A 21,329-nucleotide genomic window follows, 5' to 3' on the forward strand; every position below is an offset into this window, starting at 1 on the left:
AAGAAACAATACAGGTGCTTGTGTTACATTCTTCCAACACCACACATTAGTAAGTTTCCACTACCTTCAATGAAAAGCAAAATAGAGGAATCAAATAAAGCAAACAGAATGACAACCATATGCCATGAGTCCAGATAAGTAAAAAGCACTAAAAAGCAAACATGGCAGTATAATGTGTTTGTCTGAACCCTTTTCCTCTCCCATTTCTCTTTTCAAATTCATCAGTGCTATCATTCAATGTTTTCCCATTCAGATATATTGTCAGTCAAACATTAGCTCACTATAACATTATATGTATTCCTCCACTCATAACACTCAGATGGGTAATTAAGTTCTTCAACTAACTGCACCTTAAAAGCAACTATTCCTATAAGGGGTTTTTTGCATTATAGGGGCTTTCAAAAGATGAGTTTTAACTAGCTGTCAATTTCACTAACATGAATTCTGCTTCAGATTAACCATAGGACCACTATATATATTAAAGTTAGAAGCCATAGCTCAGTAATTCCATAACAGTAAAGAGCAAAACTATAGTAAGAGTTTGCAATCGGTGCCCTAAATTTGGTTCAGGTCATCAACTTTTGACTTTAATAGCTTCCTTATCTCATATAGTTTTTCTTCCAGTGCATTCCCACACTGCTGCATCACCACATCTAGGAGAAAAACTTTGTCTCAGCTGAGTTTTCAGTCACAATGGACTTTCAGTCATTTGCATCCAAGACAGTTCAAGAGCTCACTCATGATCCTTTAGATATATGCACCTTCACATCTATGAAGTGAGATTAATGCTCTATATTTTGCAGACTCCACACCTATGTTCTTATACTGTGCATACTTGTTGTCTTATAAACCAGCTGTAGATATTGTTTGCCCTTTAATACATCTGAATTAGAATTCACAGCATAAAGGTTTACCACACAGACCACCAAAGACAATTTCTTGCACCAAATCCCTCCTAATGCAGCAAAGTCTCATCCCTTATCCTCCACGCAACCCTGACAAGATCACTATTCTCCCTATCCTGGCAGCAATCTGCAAGCTCATAGAAATAGAAACTTGACTCCACACTGCTCTGCTACTCCTCCTCCCTTCCTTTCTCCCCCCCCCCCCCCAACCAAGCTTGAGCTGGGTGGGAGACCTATGCTGCCCCTTTGTACAGAAACCAACCCCCGCAAATCCCATGCAGAGAAGAGGGAGGTGAGGAACCCAGCACTGAGCATCTTGGTCCTAAAAGCAGTGCAGCCTCCAAGGCAGCCACCCCACAGGCGGTGCAGCAGTCACCAGCAGGCAGGGACCCCAATGCTGGAATACCCCCCCCCTCCGACACACACAGTAGGCAGGACCCCAGAGGAGCCCACACCCCCATACACAGCCACCAGACTGCACAGCACAGCAACCCCCCCAACACAGTCCCCCCCATGCAAATCCTCCCTCAATGTACAGACGACTCCCCCACAGACACTGTAGACAGGACCCCCCATGCACACCGCCCCCAATGCACAGCACACACACACACCCGAGACAGCAGGCAGGATGCCCCCATGCAAATACCCCCTCCATGCACAGACAACCCCCCCCCCCACCCCCCCCCCCCCAGACCCTGCAGGCAGGACCCCCATGCACCCCCCCCCCACACCCTGCAGGCAGGACCCCCATGCACACAGCCCCCCCCCAGACCCTGCAGGCAGGACCCCCATGCACACAGCCCCCCCCCACCCCCATGCACACAGCCCCCCCCCCCCCACAGACCCTGCAGGCAGGACCCCCATGCACACAGCCCCCCCCCCCCGCAGACCCTGCAGGCAGGACCCCCATGCACACAGTCCCCCCCCCCGCAGACCCTGCAGGCAGGACCCCCATGCACACAGTCCCCCCCCCCCGCAGACCCTGCAGGCAGGACCCCCATGCACACAGTCCCCCCCCCGCAGACCCTGCAGGCAGGACCCCCATGCACACAGTCCCCCCCCCGCAGACCCTGCAGGCAGGACCCCCATGCACACAGCCCCCCCCCCAGACCCTGCAGGCAGGACCCCCATGCACACAGCCCCCCCCCCCCGCAGACCCTGCAGGCAGGACCCCCATGCACACAGCCCCCCCCCCAGACCCTGCAGGCAGGACCCCCATGCACACAGCCCCCCCCCCCAGACCCTGCAGGCAGGACCCCCATGCACACAGCCCCCCCCCCCCCTGCAGGCAGGACCCCCATGCACACAGCCCCCCCCCCCCAGACCCTGCAGGCAGGACCCCCATGCACACAGTCCCCCGGGTAGCCCCCCGGCCGGGCCGGCCCGCAGCTCTCACCCTCGATAGCGATGACATGCTCGCGGAGCTGGCCCTGCAGCGCCGGCTCGTCCACCCGCTCCAGCAGCTCGTAGACCGAGTAGATGTTGGGGTGCACGGACTCGAAGCGCTGGATCTCGGCGCGGATGGCTGCCGAGTTGGCCAGCTGCTGCTGGTAGCTCATGGCGCGGCCGCGGGGCTCGGCTCCCCTCCCCGCGGGCACAGGGGCCGCCGCGCCGCACCGCCCCGCGCCGCTGTCACTTCATCGCGGCGGCCCGCGGGGCGGCCAACCGCCCCCAACGGCCGCGCGCTGCTGCCCGCCCGGTGCCGCGAGCCGGCGGGTGGGGGAGGGGCCGGCCACCCCGCGCGCGCTGCACAACCTCCTGCGGCCGCCCCGCGACCGCCGCCGCCGCCACCGCGTCCTGCTCCGCGGCACGCTCCACGCAGGCCACGCCCCCCGCCCCTTACCTCACCGCGCTCCCCTGCCGCCCCACCCCCCGGCCGTCCCGCCGCGCGGCTCCCTGGGACTTGTAGTCCCTAAGAGGCTCCTGAGCGGGGCGGGGGGAGGAGGGAGGGTCATGGGCGGGGAAAGGGGAGGAGCTAGTGGGGAGGCGAGATGATGGGGGAAAGGGGAGGAGCTAGTGGGGAGGAGGGAGGGTCATGGGGCGAGGAAAGGGGAGGAGCTAGTGGGGAGGAGGGAGGGTCATGGGGCGAGGAAAGGGGAGGAGCTAGTGGGGAGGAGAGAGGATCAGGGGGCGGGGAAAGGGGAGGAGCTAGTGGGGAGGAGAGAGGATCAGGGTGCGGGGAAAGAGGAGAAGCTAGTGGGGCAGTGGAATGAGGATCCAGGGGCTGGGAGGGAGGTGGGGAGAGAGGGGGGGATGATGAGTAGAGCCCTGCCTGGATGAGTTGTATCCCTGTCTGCATCCACATCCGCCAGAATTCTGGTCGATCCCTGCGTTCACATCCGCAGATGAGGATACCCACACATATAAAATGGATTTCCGCAGATTTGCAGGGTTCCAAATACAAAATTCATGTCCACATCAGTATCTGCACAAATAAGCTGCGGATATCCACATCTACATCCACGGAAGTGGATACCCACCGATATACAGTGGATACCTGCTGATATAAAGCCTGAGGAGCACTTGTGATGGCCACCATCTTAGCTAATACGTGGGGCATGAAATCAGGGACCTCCAAAGCTAAAAGTATGAGTTACAAAAACTTGAGTTGAACTCTAATTAAAGATGCCTGGTATCTAATCTATCTAGCTATAGTCTCTAGTATTTCTATTACATTCACCCGTGTACTAAGCACAAAACCAATAAATTGATATTAAAAGTTGGACTGCTGTAGTCTGTGACTGCCCTTCATTCTGGTCTATCTCATCTCAGGGTGCAAACTATTTAGTGACTTTACTTTGTGGCTGCAGGCTGTGTGGGCTGGATGTTTTTCCAGTTTGCCCAGGGCCACTGAAATACTAGAGTTGGTGTTAATCGATAATATAGATCCCTTCACCCAAAGATCACGGATACCAAATGTGCATTTTAAGCTAACACCCTATCAACACAGCATGGAACTGACTTCTGTCCTAATGCTTAAGAGTACGGATCTATCAGTAAGATGACTAACGAAAAGTGAAGTCACACCAAAAGACAAACTCTCAAGCTGGAGGAAAATAATAAGTGGTGTTCCTCAGGGATCCGTCTTGGAGCCAAACTTTTTTAAATACGTTCACTAATGATCTTGGCACAAAAATGGGGAGTTTTCTAATGAATTTTGTGGAAGACACAAAGTTGGAAGGTATTCCCAGTACAGATGAGGGCTAGGATATCCTAGAAGAAGATTTGGATGACTTTGTACATTGGAGTAAAAGAAATGGGAAGACATTTAATAGTTCAAAGCTCAAGTTCATATGCTTAGGGACTTCCAACAAGAATTTTTGCTAAAAGCTGGAGATTGATCACTTGGAAGTAACAGAGGCAGAGAAAGAGCTGGGTGTATTAACTGACCACAGGATGGCTATGAGCCACCAGTGTGATACAATTGTGAGAAAGGCTAATGTGATCCTAGCATGCATCAAGGGAGGTATTTCCAGTAGAGATAGGCAGTGTTTCCTGTAAGCTGAATGCTTGGGCAGCCACCCAGGAGAGATTCAAATGCTGTCCAACTGATCAGCAGCGCTTCCACAGGCTCACACCCTGCAGAATCTGTTACAGCTAGTGGTGCACATGCCTTGGTGCATATAACAAAATTCATTCTGCACACGGATGGAAAAAATTTAGAGGGATTACCAGAGATAGAGAGTGTTAGTACAAGGTGCTGATCTCATCTGGAATACTATGTGCAATTCTGGTCTCCCAGGTTTAAGAAAGATGAATTCAAGTTGGAACAAGTGCAGAGAAGGGCTACTTGGATGATCTGAGGGGAAATAGCAAAGTCTGCCTTATTTCAGGGGACTCAAAGAGCTTGCCCTGTTTAGCCTAACCAAACAGAGGCTGAGGGGAAATAGGATTGCTCTCTATAATACACCGGAGGGATAAATACCAGGCAGGAAGAGGTGTTATCTAAATTAAGCTCCAATGTGTACACAAAAACAAATGGATGTAAATTGGCCATCAACAAGTTTAGGCTTGAAATTAGAGGAAGGTTTCTAGCCATTAGAGGAGTGAAGTTCTGGAATCAGCATCCAAAAGGAATGTGTATGGAGGGGAGGGGGGAATCCTACTGGCTTCAAGACAGATAAGGGTATGGTGGAGGAGGAATGGTGGGATTGCCTACAATGGCATGCTAGCGGCAAATATCTCCAAAGGCAATGATGGGACATAGTAAGGTTGCCAACCATCCAGGTTTTACATGTATATTCCGGGTTTTGGCCTCTGTGTTGGGTCCCATTCAGGGTTGCCAGATGCCCAGCTTTCAACTGGAAAGTCTGGTTGAAAAGGCAACCCTAAATGACCCCCAACCCAAATGTTCAATTCCCGCCGGGCAGAGAGAAGCATTGGGCAAGTCACCCGCAAGTTTGGATACTTACCGATCTAATAGGGTAGCGTAATATTAAACAATGCCTTGTACTGCATGTGGGGTCCTGTAAACGAAACTGCAGATGAGCAATCAGGTAGAACAGAATACAGAAGAGAAGCAGCACTGCAACAAAACAGCTACTTCTGGCAAAGGAGGTGTAGACCAAGCATTAGGATAATGAGGCCCGCTGGGCTTAAGAAGATTCCACCAAGGGAAGGAAGCAGGTAAGCAGGATCCAGGCCATTCTCTAAGGATTTTTCCCAGCACTGCTTGGCGTAAGGCATCATATTAAAATCACGAGAAGGGGGTGAGGGTTAAACGAATAGTCTCTTATCTGCCCTGGGCACACACTGCCCACACAAGAGATTGCATCTTTGGGATGTCTCAGAAAAGGGAATCTGCAGAAGTTTTGTGCAGCTACAATCCCCCCCTCTCCGTGAGCCTTGCTCTTGGAGCCTTGAACCTCCAGTTATTTCAGCTACTTACGCCATTAGTGATCATCTGCAAGCATTCTAGAGCTGCAAATGGGCTAAAGCACCCACAGGCCGGCCAGCAAGTGGGGCAGCTGCTCCAGGGCCTGATGATACAGAAAGGCCTGGGATTCCCGGCTGCTGCTACTGGCTCCTGGAGCCCCAAGCCCTCTCAATAGCTGCCGGAGCATCACATGAGGGCTGGAGGGGCGTGCTGAGATGCCAAGGACTGGCTGCCCCCTACCCTGCCTCTTCCACCTGAGGCCTCGCCCCTTTTGGAAGTGCAAAGCCAGGCCCCACCTCCATCTTTTCCCTGTGGCCCCACACGGCTGTTGGCTCCCCTGAGAACCTGTCATAATACCTTGTGGAGAACTGGGCCATAGACGACAACCTACAATTCAACAAAAACAAAGGTACTACCTTTAGGGAAGAGAAACCAAATGCACAAGTACAGAATGGAGGCTATCTGGCACGGTGGCAGACCAGAGCATTGCTGAGAAGGTTCTGGGAGTTGTGTGGTGGATCACAACATCAATAACGAGTCAACAATGCAATGCTGTTGAAAAAAAAATATTGCTATTGTGGGTTGCATCAACAGAAGCATAGCATGCAAGGCATGGAAGGGGATAGTATTGCTCTACTTGGAGCTGGTTAGATCTCAGCTGTGTAGAACGGATGTCGACACTGGAAAGGGTCCAGAGGCAAACAGCAAATGAACAAAGGCATGGAACACAAGTCAAAGGAGCAAGGGAACAGGGTGTGTTAGCTTGTGACAGAGGAGATTAAGGGGGACATGATAGCAGACTTCAAATACTTGAGAGGCTGCCATGAAAAAGATGGAGGGGAATTGTTTTCTCTTGCCAGAGGCAGACAAGAGCTGAGAGGTTCAAACTACAGAATGGCAGATTTAAATTAAATATCCAGGAAACCTTCCTAATTGTAAGAGCAGTAGGATGGTAAAACAGACTAACAAGGTTACAGGAACTCCTTCTCTTCTGGTTTTCAAGAAGAGACTGAACAGCCTTCTATCTTGGATGATGTAGGCAAAACAAAACCTGCATCTTCACAGCAGGTTCGACTAGATGACCTTTGTGTTTCCTTCTAACCCAATGATTCTGTGTGGAATATATATGCCCCTGTTGCCTGTTTTTAATGCGCTTGAGATCTCATCACTGTAAGAAATAAACACTCTCAATTTGTACTGAAACCATTCCTGCAATGCCAGCAGTAACTATCCGGCACACTGGTTGCAACTCTTTCATCACGGTGACGAAACTCATGTAGATGCCAAGAATCAGTGCGGAGAATCTGAATTTATTATATAATATCCAGCATAATTGATCATAGTCTCACACAGGAATGTGAACTGCAACTATCATCAGCTGCTACCTTCAACACAGGCCTCGAAGACAAACCAAAATGAAGTTACTATTTGCCCTTGCTCAATACCTGCTGTTGGCTCCTTTGTCTAAGTGGACTAGCCATCTGAAAAATTCTCTGCATGAGAGAATGTATTGCTCTAGAGAAGAGGAACAGAGCTTCCACTGTATGCCTCCTCTGGGGCCATGTTTTCACTCAGCAGAAGACTGATTTTCCGGAGTTTGATTTAGTGAGTCTAGTTAAGACCTGCCAAATCAAACTCAGAGGGTGTCCTTGCCGGTTGCTAGTACTCCAGCTTCTGTGAGGAGTAAAGGAAGTCAACAGTAGCATTTGCATGCATCTTACATGCGTTTCTTTGTAGCTTTCTTTTTCATAAATGTATACAGGAGTCCCTTGACTTGCGACACGGTTGGTTCTGGGGGAAGCGTTGCAAATCGGGGGTGTCGTAACTCGAACCTGCATTTACGATAGGCACCATGCACCTATCGTAAATGTGGGCCGAGGACGTAAGTCAGGGGGTTCCGGCCCCTTCCGCACTTACAAAAATGGTTGTTAAGTGTGGGGGGTCGGAACTCGGGCAGTCGCAAGTCGGGGGCCTCCTGTAATCAACTCCAGTTACTTAGTTCTCTTGCCTAGAACTAACCCAGGCCCCTTGGCATGGGTCCACCTTTCACATTTGTATTTGGTTTGCTCAGGTTTGTGGATGACCTCGTCTGATTCAGTAAGGCAGGCTTACCAGTGCAATGCTGGGAATGGCCCCGTCTGGTAGAACCTGGGTATTCCTTCTTCAGCGATGAATTGTGGTTCAAGATTCATCTCTAGCTATAAAGCTATCAGAGAAAAATATGCAGCATCAGTGACTTTCAAGCTTTAAACAAGCTTCATCCAGCAGCAGTTCTGTTCAGTTCCAAGCCATGCCCGATGGGGCCCTGAGCCTTGATAGCTGGTCTCTGTCACAAAACAGATGGATCAGGCTGGAAAATAAAACAAGAGCTTTAAAAGGCACATGCAGGAAAGACGGTTGGAGTGAACACCACATTATTTTTGGAGTGATTGGTGCATCTAACTTCCCTCCCTTCTGCTGAGCAGGACTGGGAAAACAACTTATCGGGCAATACTAGTTTACACAGATTGTGTTTCCTGAGGGAAGCAGATAAATTACTGCAGCCAGGGCAGATTATTAGCCCGAAACAAGCATTTAGAGCATGGCTAGTGGATAGCATTGCTGAAATCCTAGCTGCTAGAGCCACACACAAAGGGGACACTGCAGATAAATCTTCCTTGCAGACACAGTCACCTTCTCCAAAAGTCAAAGAGAAGGCGGCCTCTGCAGGGACCATATCAGGGATAAAATGCAGACTGGATAAGCTGGAAAAGTGGGCGGGCCAGGGGTAGGCCGAACAATCAAGATACATGTGACACTGGAATTACCAGGAAGACATCAGGGCCTATGTTTTAAAACAGGAGTGAGCCTGGTTGCAATGACAAAGTCAGGCTGGAAGGGCGCTGGGTCTATTCGTAGCCATGAGCATAGGCATGTGCTTGGCATGGCTCACACCTTCTCAATTCTTGCCCCTTGTGCTGTGTAAAGGAAACCTTGGCACTTAGCTAACTTGAGTGTATCAGGCTGCAGTCCCTTGTCCAGCTCCTCCAGAACCTTCTCCTTAGGCTCTGGCTGCATGTTCTCTGCCTTTCCTGGTCTGCATTCACCCCACCCAGAGCTCCATAAAGGCACAAGTCCTCCTTGTCAACCTTCTCCTGGCGGTGGCCAGCTTGACCATGTGCCATACCTGGAGGAGGATGCTGGACAGGGAGGTGCGCTGTGACGGTTTGCTCTTACAGCCCAACTCTTCACAGAAATAGTAAAATTAACTTTATTTTTGGCACCTTGACACTGACATTTAGGCTTGGAAGGATTAGATTTTTATCAGAAATGGTCAATTTCACAGTACCTACAGATGCTGTTTGAGAACTATTGCAGTTTATGTAAAGGATAGTCATATGTATATTTTGACAATTTTGTCTTTTAATGACTATATAAATATTTAACTTTCTGAATCTTAAGTCTACTGTCATTAAATTATCTGAGCCTTCCCCCATAATTTCCCACAACCATGAGAACTGAATTAGATGTTTAAAAAAGCCTAAACATAAATACAGACATTGAAATTTATTCATAAATCTGAATTCTGCCAAGCCTACTAATCTAAGGGGGGTAGATTGAAATGGAGGCTTCTTGGACTTTGGTTGTTCTGATGTTTTGTTTAGATTTTCTAGCAGTGGTTCTCAAACTTTTTATTTTTCATGGAACATTTGAAAATTGCTAACAGTCTCAGGGGACTCCTTAATGATCTTTCCCACTGTTGTTTGTACTGTTAGTTAACTACTGTAAAGTATTTTGGATAGAAGCGGTATTTAAAAAACTGTTTAGAATTAACATTTTTTGTTCTACAAAGAAATGCACACCACTCATATTTTAACATCAGTAGCCTTACCTTTTTAATGCGATGGACGTGCCTGCTTTTGTGAGCAAAGCTCAGGGAAGCCAGGTGTAATGTTTGCCAGCGTTAGCCAGAGGTCGGGTTCAGCATTTCTCCCACGTCTGTATTTGGACTAGCTGGTGGTAAGGGATGACAATCCTCTCTTGCACGGGTACATAGTCGCAAATGGTGTTAACTAATGCACTGCTTTGTCTGCCAGTTCTACGAACTCTCCGGTTCTTTGAATCCAAAACCCAATCTGGGCTCAGAAGAGCGGGATCAGGAGGTAAGAGCATTTCTGCTCCCAATCACCACCTAAAGAAGTCCTGAGGTAGGGATCCCTGCCCAAATTGCTTGTAAATGTACCGCTTCCTGCAGAAGTACCAACGCTCAGTAGGGTGGCCTGTTTCCCTCTGGCTACACTAAACTCTAAAATCTCCTAGAATCTTATTAGGGCAGGGCCTGGGGCCACCTCTTCTAAAACACATACCCCTCCCCCCTCCGGCAGGTGTCCGCTAGCCCTCACAGGCCCTGCTTCTATTCAGCTCTCCTGCACCTTCCAGACAAACTGTGAAACCTGCGTTGCCCCAGGTGTAAACGCCTGCAAGGACCTGCCCTCTGGGTTACTCTGTGGGAGTGGTAGCAGTTTCCGAAAAGAGGGCTGTGTGCTTGAAATAATGCCTGTCAACACTATGGAAAGAAAGCAAATCATTCCCCTCTTCCTCCGTGAGTAGGTTTGCTACCTTCCGCCAAAAAGACTCCTCACTTAGTCCCTGACTGGAAATCAGTACAATCCAGCTGCTTTCTCCATTTCAGGCCCTGACGTTTATTTCCAGTGAGAAATGCCCGTACACATGAGCATCGGTTACAATGCAACTTGTTCCAGTCTTCACAAGCGAGGGGCTAAATGGAGCCTCTCGCCCCTGTGAGGAAGGAGTTGGGAACTCAACAACTGCCAGTTTCGGCTTAGTATGTTTCCAGATTGATTTACTGCAGCTAGAAGGAACTTCAACTGGAAGTAAAGATTCACTAAATCCGGTCAAAGTCCCTTCTTATTTCTATCCAATTTTAACTCTACTCCACATCCCGCCATAAACCCCTTTCCCTCTGTCTGCACTCCTGCAGAGTTTCTACTTCAGTCCAGCTTCCGAGGCAAACTATAGATGCTTAGCTGAGTCCAGCCCCTTCAGAACCGTTGCTTTTTCTTTGAACTCCCGCCAATTAATGCTCATAACTGATTACTGCTTCGTGAATAGGTAGGGCTGGAACGCTGCTCTCCTGAGGCTCTGTATATGCAAGATAGGTGCTGTGTCACAACCAATGGGTGTGTCAGTGTGGAAGGAAGGTCTGGTAAATCAGAACAGGTGCTTGCTATCAACATTCGTCTGACTGGCAGGGTGAAATCCTGGTGCTGTTGAAGCCAATGGCAAAATTCACTTTGATGTCAATGATGTCCATGATTTTACTCATGAACATTTCTATGGCCCTTAACCCTAGCGTATGTGATCATCTCATCAACACTACTGCTATGTGAGGGTACTTCTACACTGCATATCTATTTCAGGATAGCTACCCTGCATCTCCACAAGCCGCTGGTTCTCTTGAAATATTTTTCGAAATAACGGGTGCGCTATTTCGCCATCCCGGTAAACCTTGTTGCACGAGGGATAAGGGAGATGGCTCAAAATAGTGTGTTATTTTGAAATTTGGTGCCGTGTAGACACACCAAATTTCAAAATAAGCTATTTCGAAATAGACTTAAAATAAGATACGCAATTTGCGTAGCACAAATTACCCATTTTATTTCAAGTTTAGCGTGCCGTATAGACACACCCTGGGTATGTCTACACTACAAAGTTATTTCGAACTAACGGACGTTAGTTCGAATTAACTTTGATAGGTGCTACACTAGCGCTCCGCTAGTTCGAACTTAATTCGAACTAGCGGAGCGCTTAGTTCGAACTAGGTAAACCTCATCGTACGAGGACTAAGCCTAGTTCGAACTTACTAGTTCGATTTAAGGGGTGTGTAGCCCCTTAATTCGAACTAGTGGGAGGCTAGCCCTCCCCAGCTTGCCCTGGTGGCCACTCTGGCCAACACCAGGGAAACTCATATGCCCCCCTCCCGGCCCCGACCTCTTAAAGGGGCACGGGCTGGCTACGGTGCCCATGCCAGGTGCAAGCCTGCCAGCACCCAGCTAGCAGACCCTGCATCTGGCATGGCTCGAGCCAGCCACCCGATGCCCCCCAGCCCTCTCCCTCTTCCCGGGACCAGGCTGGCGGCCCCCGGGAGCTTGCCCGGGACCGCAAGAGGCAGGCACCCGCCTGGTCTAGTGCGGACATCGTGGACCTCGTCCACGACTTCCGCACTAGGCACAGGAAAGTGGCCGTCTAGGGCAGGAGAGCTGCCAGCCTGGCCACCTAGGAGCAGGTGTGCATGAAAATCAAGGTGGTCCACTGAGACCCCCGACCCTGAGCCCTGAGCTTACAATGACCGTACTGGGTCAGACCAAAGGTCCATCTAACCCAGTAGCCTGTCTGCCGACAGCGGCCAACCCTAGGGACCCTGGAGGGGATGGACCAAAGCAGTGACCAAGCCATTTGTCTCGTGCCATCCCTCTCCAGACTTCCACAAACTTTGGGCAGGGACACCACTCCTACCCCCTCGCTAATACCACTCCATGGACCACTCCATCACTTTATCTCACTTCTATTTAAACTCTGTTCTACTTCTAGCCTTCACAGCCTCCTGCATCAAGGAGTTCCACAGGTTGACTCTTTGCTTTGTGAAGAACATCTTTCTGTTACTAGTTTGAAGCCTGCTACCCATTCCTTTCCTTTGGTGTCCTCTAGTCCTTCTATTATGGGAACTAATGAAGAACTTTTCTTTATGCACCCTCTCCACCCCACTCATGCTTTTATAGACCTCTATCCTATCCCCCCTCAGTCTCCTCTTTTCTAAACTGAAAAGTCCCAGTCTCTTTACCCTCTCTTTATATGGGACCTGTTCCAAACCCCTGATCATTTTAGTTGCCCTCCACTCTCCCACCCTGTCTCTTCCTCTCTCCCACCTCCTTTTCCCAGTCTCCCCGAGTTTTGTTCAATAAAGAGAGATTCTATTTTTGACCACATGTTTTCTTTATTTTGTACATCAGGAAGGGGGGCTAGGGAAGGGTAAGTGGAAGGAGGTGAGGGAGGAATGGGGTACGAGTCCCCGATGGGGAGGACTGGACTGGCTCTGCGGGCTTCTGGGGGTGGAAGCTCTCCTGCAGCCCCACAATTGCTCCCTCTCCCCAGATGGTAGCCTGCGGCAAGTGCAGCCGGTCTGATGGCCGAGTGCTGTGATGTGCCCAGTGTGGGCACTCAGGGCACTCCAAGACAGGACTGCTTTGCAAGCGGGGCACCCCTGAGAACTGTCTGTCCGGGGTGGGGGGTCGGGTTCCTTTAAGCACAGCCCTCGGCTAGCCTGAGGCAGCAGCTCCATGCTCTAAGTCCTCATCTGATGTCCTGCCAGCACTGCTTCCGGCCATCCTTAACCCCAGTTCAGGGTCCACTTGAATTAGCAAAACGCTAATTCGAACTAGTTTTTTAGTCTGGATGTGTTAGTTCGAATTAGCTTAGTTCGAATTAACTAATTCTAACTAAGTTAATTCGAATTAGCGCTGTAGTGTAGACATACCCCCTGAGAGAACAAGGAAGTAGCTTTGTCTCCATGATACTGAGGCTAAATCTAGACTGCAAAGGTAAGTCAGAAAAAGATACGTAAATTATGGTTTGCAATTTGCATCTCTTTTTCCGTTTTTCTGTCGAAAGAGGCTTTTGTGAAATTTGATGCGTCTACACAGCACCAAATTTCAGAAAAACCTGCTCTTTCGACACATCTCTTATGCCTCATGGAATGAGGTTTACAGGGATGGCGAAAGAGCGTGTCGGCTTTTCTGAACATTTTTTTCTGAAAAGCAGATGTGTTCCTTGGATGCGGCATTGCTTTTCCGGGACACTTCCAGTATCCAGGAAAAACGCTGCAGTCTAGACGTAGCCTGACTGGGCAATGGAGGTGTGAGATGAAGTGACTGAACCAAAGTCACACAGGAAGTCTGGGGCAGAGCTGCACTTAACTCAGATCCAATGACTTACAATATGGCGTGTCGCCCTCCCCTGGGGGAAGGAACAGGAACAGTTGAAGAGTATTAGAAGGTCTAAAATGGGCAGTGGGAGGGGATGTAAGACCTCTGTGTGAAGAAGAAGTACTAAAACTTACCACCAACACAGGGCTAAATCTCTCCCAGTGGTATTATTAGGGGTGGTCCAATTTGCCTTAGAGCAGGATCTGGTTTTCAATGATTTTCATCGCTGGAACAGCAGTGTGTGGCCTATTTTTAGCAGATAACATACTTGCTCTCTTTTAAGAAGAACACACACCAATACACATGTTTGTGCTTTGCTTGCACATCCCAGAACCAGGCATGGCTAGTCAGCAATCAAGTGCGTTCAATCTCTTCAGTTTTCACTGTGTAAATGAGTGTTATGTGCTTCTGGTCAGACTGCATGATGCAAATGACCTGGACGAGCCTTCTCAGTCCAGACCTCCTCTCTCAAATCTAGGGAGTGCTCATGTCCAGACCCCCTCTCTTAAATCTTCAAATCTCATTGTCTTTCATTTAATTACATCTCCGTCCGTTACCGTTCTCTGAGCACAACTTGTCTCAGCTGACAAGGCTGCCGGTTAAATCTCTTCCCTGCGTTTCAGAGATCTGATTCATTTCCCCCGCCATATGGTTGTCATGGGGACTTAACCTCTATTCCCAACGGGGCTTGCCTTTCCACAGACTGCAGCCATCTTGTCTGACCACATACGGCCTAGGCAAGCACAGCCGCCGCTAACTGAGAACGCCGCCTGTGCCTTTCCTGAGGCAAACACACGCCGAGAAAGAAGATAAATGATGTCGGTTGGGGGTGGGGATGCGGGAGGACACATGCACAGGCACTTTTTGGAGGAAGGAATAGTTTCACCAAGAGCTCCGAACTGGCTTTTGACGATACTGTGAAACCGTCACCCCCAGTGAAGAGGAGTGTAAACAAGGTAGTAGGGGACAGACGGTCAAACACTACGCTTTCCTGTGCACCCATTCATAGCTAGTTCTCTGTAGCTGCCCGAAACGTTGAGACTGCCTCCGAATTTTGCTCAGATTGCAATAGCACTGCAGTAATAACCCAGCCCCAGCCATCAAATCAGGGGCATGCTGAGATCCTTTATTTCACTTTTCCCTCCTGGGAGACACATGCTCTGGAGGTGACCCTCACGCTTGGCAGCACGCTCTGCCTGGAATTTTGCAAAGCGCTCACCTTGCCTAGCGGTGAATTTATCACCCATGTGGGGGAGGAGGAGAGGAAGGGCATGGTATGAGAGCACAATTATTACCTTCATGAGGCAACCTACCAACGAATGCCACCTATTCTTTTTTCCTTTGACAGCTGGTCTATTTGGGTATGCCTACATTACCACCCTAGTTCGAACTAGGGTGGTAATGTAGGCATACCCTTTAAGTCTTCAGCTTAGAATGCTGGAAAGATTTCTGGCCACACAATGTTAAGGTAACGAATGTGCCTCTCGTGGAATTGCCAGCCGGTTGGAATAAATCTCCTTAAATAAAGGCATTTCTTACACTAGTGTTTACATAGCGATGGCGCCAAGGGATGGCACTGAAAAATACTTTGCATTGTTCCTGCATGTTGGGCCAATAACTTGCGTACACTGCAAATAGCTTCCTCAGACAGCTTTGAAATGGAGCTCGCAAGAGCTATGCCCTCAAATACCAGTCTAATTTGCTAGCACTACATTGCCAGCACTAGGGGCAGCTCCTGGAATATGTGTAAGAATGTAAGAACATAAGAATGGCCATACTGGGTCAGAACAAAGATCCATCTAGCCCAGTAGCCTGTCTGCCGATAGTGGCCAAAGCCAGGTGCCCTAGAGGGTTTGACCAGCACAGGTAATCATGAAGTGATCCCTCATCTGTCATCCATTCCCAGCCTCTGACAAACACACATGAGGGACACAATTCCTACCCATCCTGGTAAATAAGTATTGATGGATCTAGCCTCCATGAATTTATCTAGTTCTTTTTTGAACCCTGGTAAAGTCCTGGCCTTCAAAACATCCTGTGGCAAGGAGTTCCACCAGTTGACTGTGCGCTGCATGAAGAAAAACTTCCTTTTGTTTGTTTTAAACCTTCTACCTATTAATTTCATTTGGTGACCCCTAGTCCATATATTGTGGGAACAAGTAAATAGGTGACCCCTAGTCTTTATATTGTGGGAACAAGTAACAAGGACATAATTCAAAATGACCGTAGCAAGTTAGAGAAATGGTCAGAGGTAAACAGGATGAAGTTTAATAAAGAGAAATGCAAAGTCCTCCACTTAGGAAGGAACAATCAGTTCCATACATACAAGATGGGAAGCGACTGTCTAGGAAGGAGCATGGCGGAAAGGGATCTAGGGGTCATAGTGGACCACAAGTTGAATATGAGTCAACAGTGTGATGCTGTTGCAAAAAAAGCAAATATGATTCTAGGCTGTATCAACAGGTGTGTTGTAAGCAAAACTCGTGAAGTCATTCTGCCACTCTACTCTTCACTAGTTAGGCCTCAGCTGGAGTACTGTGTCCAGTTCTGGGCACCACATTTCAAGAAAGATGTGGAGAAATTGGAAAGGGTACAGAGAAGAGCGACAAGAATGATTAAAGGTCTAGAGAACATGACCTATGAAGCCAGGCTTCATGAACTGGGCTTGTTTAGTTTGGAAAAAAGAAGATTAAGGGGGGACATGATAGAGGTTTTCAAATATCTAAAAGGGTGTCACAAGGAGGAAGGAGAAAATTTGTTCCTCTTGGTTTCTGAGGACAGGACAAGGAGTAATGGGCTTAAAGTGCAGCAAGGGAGGTTTAGATTGGACATTAGGAAAAAATTCCTAACTGTCAGGGTGGTCAAATATTGGAATAAATTGCCAAGGGAGGTGGTGGAATCTCCCTCTCTGGAGATATTTAAGAACAGGTTAGATAGACATCTGTCAGGGATGGTGTAGACCAGGGGTCTCCAAACTACGGCCCGGGGGCCGGATGCGGCCCGCGAGGCCCTCTCATCCGGCCCGTGGAGACCTTTTTGGATTCAAAGGCAGAAGAAGTGAGATTGTTTCAAAACCCATTTGAAGCAGATGTGGCCAGTTGTCCAGATGAACTGCAGCTGGAAGTCATTGAGTTGCAAGCAAATGACCTCCTTAGGGACAAGTTCAAAATAGGACTGGTGGGTTTTTACCAGTTTTTGCCCAAGGAAGACTTTCCTAATGTCAAAACTTTTGCATCAAGGTACCTTTCAATCTTTGGAACAACATACCTGTGTGAACAAACATTTTCAAGAATGAAATACGTGAAGAACAATTTGAGAACAAACTTGTCCGATGATAATCTCAGGTCACTGTTGATGTTAGGGACAACAAATCTAAAGCCAGAAATGTCTATTTTGGCATCCAGGAAACAATTTCACCATTCACACTAATACAGGTGTTCATGTGTAGTGTATGAATGTGTTATTAAATAATAACTGAATACAATAATATTAAATAAATAATTAAAAACAACATCCATGTTTTGATTGTTTTTTATTTGGACCTCAAGTGTGTAGTCGGCCCCCGAACTGCTGTTTGATAGTTAATGCGGCCCTCGGGCTGAAAAGTTTGGAGACCCCTGGTGTAGACGGAGCTTGGTCCTGCCTTGAGGGTGGGGGGCTGGACTCGATGACCTCTCGAGGTCCCTTCCAGTCCTATGATTCTATAAATAACTTTTCCTTATTCATTGTTTCCACACCAGTCATGTTTTTACAGACATCTATCATATCCCCCCTTAGTCTCTTCTTTTCTAAGCTGAAAAGTCCAAGTCTTTTTAATCTCTCTTTATATGGAACCCGTTCCACACCCCTAATAATTTTAGTTGCCCTTTTCTGAACCTTTTCCAATGCCAATGTATCTTTTTTGAGATGAGGCGACCACATCTGTACGCAGTATTCAAGATGTGATCATACCATGGTTTTATATAAAGGCAATAAAATATTCTCTCTCTTATTCTATATCCCTTTTTTAATGACTCCTAACATTCTTTTTGCTTTTCTGCCTGCTGCTGTACATGGAGTGGATGTTTTCAGAGAACTGTCCACATTGACTCCAACATCTCTCTCTTGAGTAGTTGTAGCTAAATTAGTTCCCGTCATATTGTATGTGTGGTTGGGGTTATTTTTTCCAATGTGCATTACTTGACATGTATCAACATTAAATTCCATTTGCCATTTTTTTGCCCAATCGTTAGTTTTATGAGATCTTTTTGAAGCTCTTCACTGTCTACTTTGGTCTGAACTATTTTGAGCAGTTTAGTATCATCTGCAAATGTTGCCGCTTCCCTGTTTACCCCTTTCCCCCGATCCTTTATATATAGATAGAATAGGTAGCTACAAGTTGCATTGAGACTGAAAGACAAGTAGCGTCCAAGCTGCCGTGTGTAGCTCTGTGCGCAAGTGGAAGGTTCCGGGCCAGGGGGGAGGGGAGCGGAAGGTTCTAGCAGTGATAAGCTCCAGCAGTGGGGAGGAATGTAGGCAGCAGGACTGCCAATGGGGGGGAGGGGCAATTGCCCCAGGGCCCCGCGATTCAAAGGGGCCAGGACTTCCGGCTGTGATTGCTACTACTGTGTGCTACATAAGAGATGAGGGGGGCTCGTGGGCATGCTCCGGCTGGCTCTGAGTGCTGGCAGAGGGGGAGACAGCGTGTCCCGGCACCGCCCCTTCCACCTGAACCCCCAACCCATCTGGGAGCATGGAACCATCCCCCCGGCTTGCCCAGGAGCCCACAGAGGCTGTCGGTGCCCCAGTATATAGTGAGGTGCCGCTTGAGAGCAGAGCCAGCTATGCAGGGTACATTCCTCCAGGGTTCAGGTTTCTTTACTCGCCAATGCACTGCCTTGCTGTCTACACGGCTATCTATCCCAGCATCTGCTCTCCAGCTGCACTAGGGTGTGTGCAGTGCAAACATTCATTGTGAGGAACAAAATGCAGCAGTGAGAGCAGCTGAAGAATAACCTGGATTCCTTATGGCGCCAAGTGCACCCAGCTTTGGTGACAAGTGTAAGGCTCCTCCAGTAGCTGCTGCTGTTACTAGAAGTTCTGCCATTGACACTGGTCCGACAGGTCCCCGGTAACTGCTTTTGCTGTTATATAGACCCGGGATTTTGTCTTTTCCACTCCGACTCCCCCGATGAAGTGGGTTTCACCCACGAAAACTCATGACCTAACACATTTGATACTCTCTAAGGGCACGTCTACACAACAAGTGTTATTTTGAAATAACGAAGTGCGCATCTAAACAGCAAGCCGTTATTTCGAAATAATGTCAAGCTGGAGGATTTCTTACTCTGACTCCTGTAACCCTCATCTCTTGAGGAGTAAGGGAAGTGGGAGGAAGAGTGCTCTCCCTTCGACTTCCTGCTGTGTAGACAGCGCCAAAAGCCAAATTCAGCTCTTTCGACTTCAGCTTCATAATTGATATCGTTGAGGTTCCATCGCTTAATTCGCTTTTGCCGTGCACGGTAGATGTGCCATAAGGCGCCAGAGGACTGCTCACACAGCTACCGCTCTGAGACTTTTGACCACTGACAGAGGGACACGGACAGCTGACAGCCTTCGTGCTTATGAGATCCAGGGAGTCCGTAGAAGGCCAGGTATAGTATGCCAGTAAAGACTCTACAACAGTGTTTCTTAAACATTTTAAGACAGAGGAACACCAAACAATAATTTTTTTTAATGAGGAACACCAAGGATTTTTTGTTGAGGAAAAAAAAGAAAGGGCCGGGGGAAAGTTATTGAGCAAAAAAAAAAAAAAAAAAGGGTGGCCATTTTGCACACCTCCAACTGCCACACAGCATACCCGGTGTGCTGCGGAAACACTGCTCTACGAGGTGTCGTAGTACCGGACAACACATGGAAATTGCTGCTATGAGCAAGAGAACCATCATTGTGTGGGTAGCTCCCGGCACTCTTTGTACAAAGATAAAAATGATAGGTGACAAATCATTTTCGGGGCCTTGGTCTCAGCATTCAAGCACATGTCCGGGTTCAGTTTGTGTGGATAGAGAGGCGGGCACAGTCAGTAATCACACGCTTGGCTCAGAAAGCAGGCGCATTTCCAGCAAAGCGACTTGTTTGGACCTTTTGCTCACTTAATCCCTGCAGCTAATGACAGTCGTACCAGCAGCATGTGTATCGCGCATTAAAATCTTACACTGAGAGGAGATGCTAATTACAGTCGCCTATATCAGGTTTGCACATCCAGTGTGATCACAGTGTGTTGTCGAGTGGCATCTTTACCATTTCCCCTCCTTTCCTCTTTGCATTGTCAAAGCATTAAAACAAACACCCTATTGTAATGTCAGTGTCTGATCATGACAGAATTTTCCCTTTGTTACATTTCAAATTATCCTACCTTTTTACTAGGTGTTACGTTCCCTCCTTTTCCAGGGAAGCACTTAAAAAACTAAACTGAAATGCTGGCTCCTGCTGTTAGAAAGTGCTCGGACAGGATTCCTGTGAGCTCCTGCTGACTTTGAACAATGCCCTAGTACTCCCCGCACAGCGCTGCTGTTGATGAAATTCTCAATTCCCAGCAGGATCTTACAATTACAGGACAGAACCAGAAGCGAAATGTGCACAAAAAGTAACCAAACGGAGGTGACCCATTGACTTGCAACCACATTTACTACTCTGATACGCTCTACTAAAGGGAATTTAACATCTTCCTTGGAAGATCTAGCCGTGTAACTGGATAACTTCCAATAGGCTCCGTTACAGTTTGTCAAGCCAAGGTAAACTCTAGCAGCTGTGACTTGAATGAAATCCTGGCTAATTCATGTGAGCCCTGTCCTTGCAAAGCTCTGGTAATAAGGAAATGATCCTTCCTTTTCTTTATGCCTGCTGGATTTGGTTTTGCAGTCTGCTTATTAATGACCCCAATTAAGATTCAGATGTGCCTGTGTAGGCAAGATGTAAATGGAAGGCTTGTATCAGTGTAGTTTTATGCCCCTTGTAATGGAGCCACTGCAAAAATGAATGTGACTGGAGGACAAAAAGCATGTGACTTCACACCGAAGGATGATTGTAGGAGGCAGCTGCAAACCGGGCCTTTGTACGTGAGCCACATCGAAGATCAGGGTGCCAAATCGCACTTTCTCCAGCACACTCTGGGAAAAAGAAGGCAGGGCTGATCGATTTCATTTAATAACACGGCTTTATTGCTTCTCCAAGAACTCCGCTTGCCGAAGATCTTTTGCCTTTTCATCCCGAGAGGCATCCTGTGGAAGAAATCGCCATTTGTCTTCACACAGTACCCGTGGCAACGGGGTCATTAGTTGCAGTGTTGGTGTCTTCACGTGGCATGCGGGTACAAGTGCTGCATTGAGGGGGAGACTGTCACTTAGAGCTAGGGCACAGTTGTCAGTTGCAGACAGTGGAAGGCATTGTCTCCTAGAGGGCATACAGAAGTTGCATAAGCAAAGCAAAATCTGTGCGGGGAGCAATTTCCGCCTCCCAGCTAATGTATTACCTTTGGCATCAGCTGTTCCGTGGAGTAGGGCTGGAGTATCCTGTGCCCTTCTCCTG

At 48.3% G+C, this 21,329-nt stretch overlaps 1 protein-coding gene across 2 annotated transcripts in view; it reads right to left on the minus strand.

Moving 5' to 3' along the window:
- The window catches only part of AGAP1 (ArfGAP with GTPase domain, ankyrin repeat and PH domain 1), a 496,396-nt gene extending 493,691 nt beyond the window's left edge, over positions 1–2,705 (minus strand). Inside the window, exon 1 of one of the 2 annotated variants that reach the window (XM_075934057.2) lies at positions 2,302–2,705. In XM_075934057.2, the coding sequence (XP_075790172.1) occupies positions 2,302–2,464 (163 nt within the window). In that variant the 5' untranslated portion in view covers positions 2,465–2,705. The remainder of the gene's footprint in view (positions 1–2,301) is intronic. The other variant, XM_075934053.2, reaches the window with a different exon arrangement.
- Positions 2,706–21,329: the final 18,624 nt, after the last annotated feature.

Source organism: Pelodiscus sinensis, chromosome 7, assembly GCF_052426305.1.
Source record: "Pelodiscus sinensis isolate ZL-2025 chromosome 7, ASM5242630v1, whole genome shotgun sequence".
Lineage (NCBI taxonomy): Eukaryota > Metazoa > Chordata > Testudines > Trionychidae > Pelodiscus > Pelodiscus sinensis.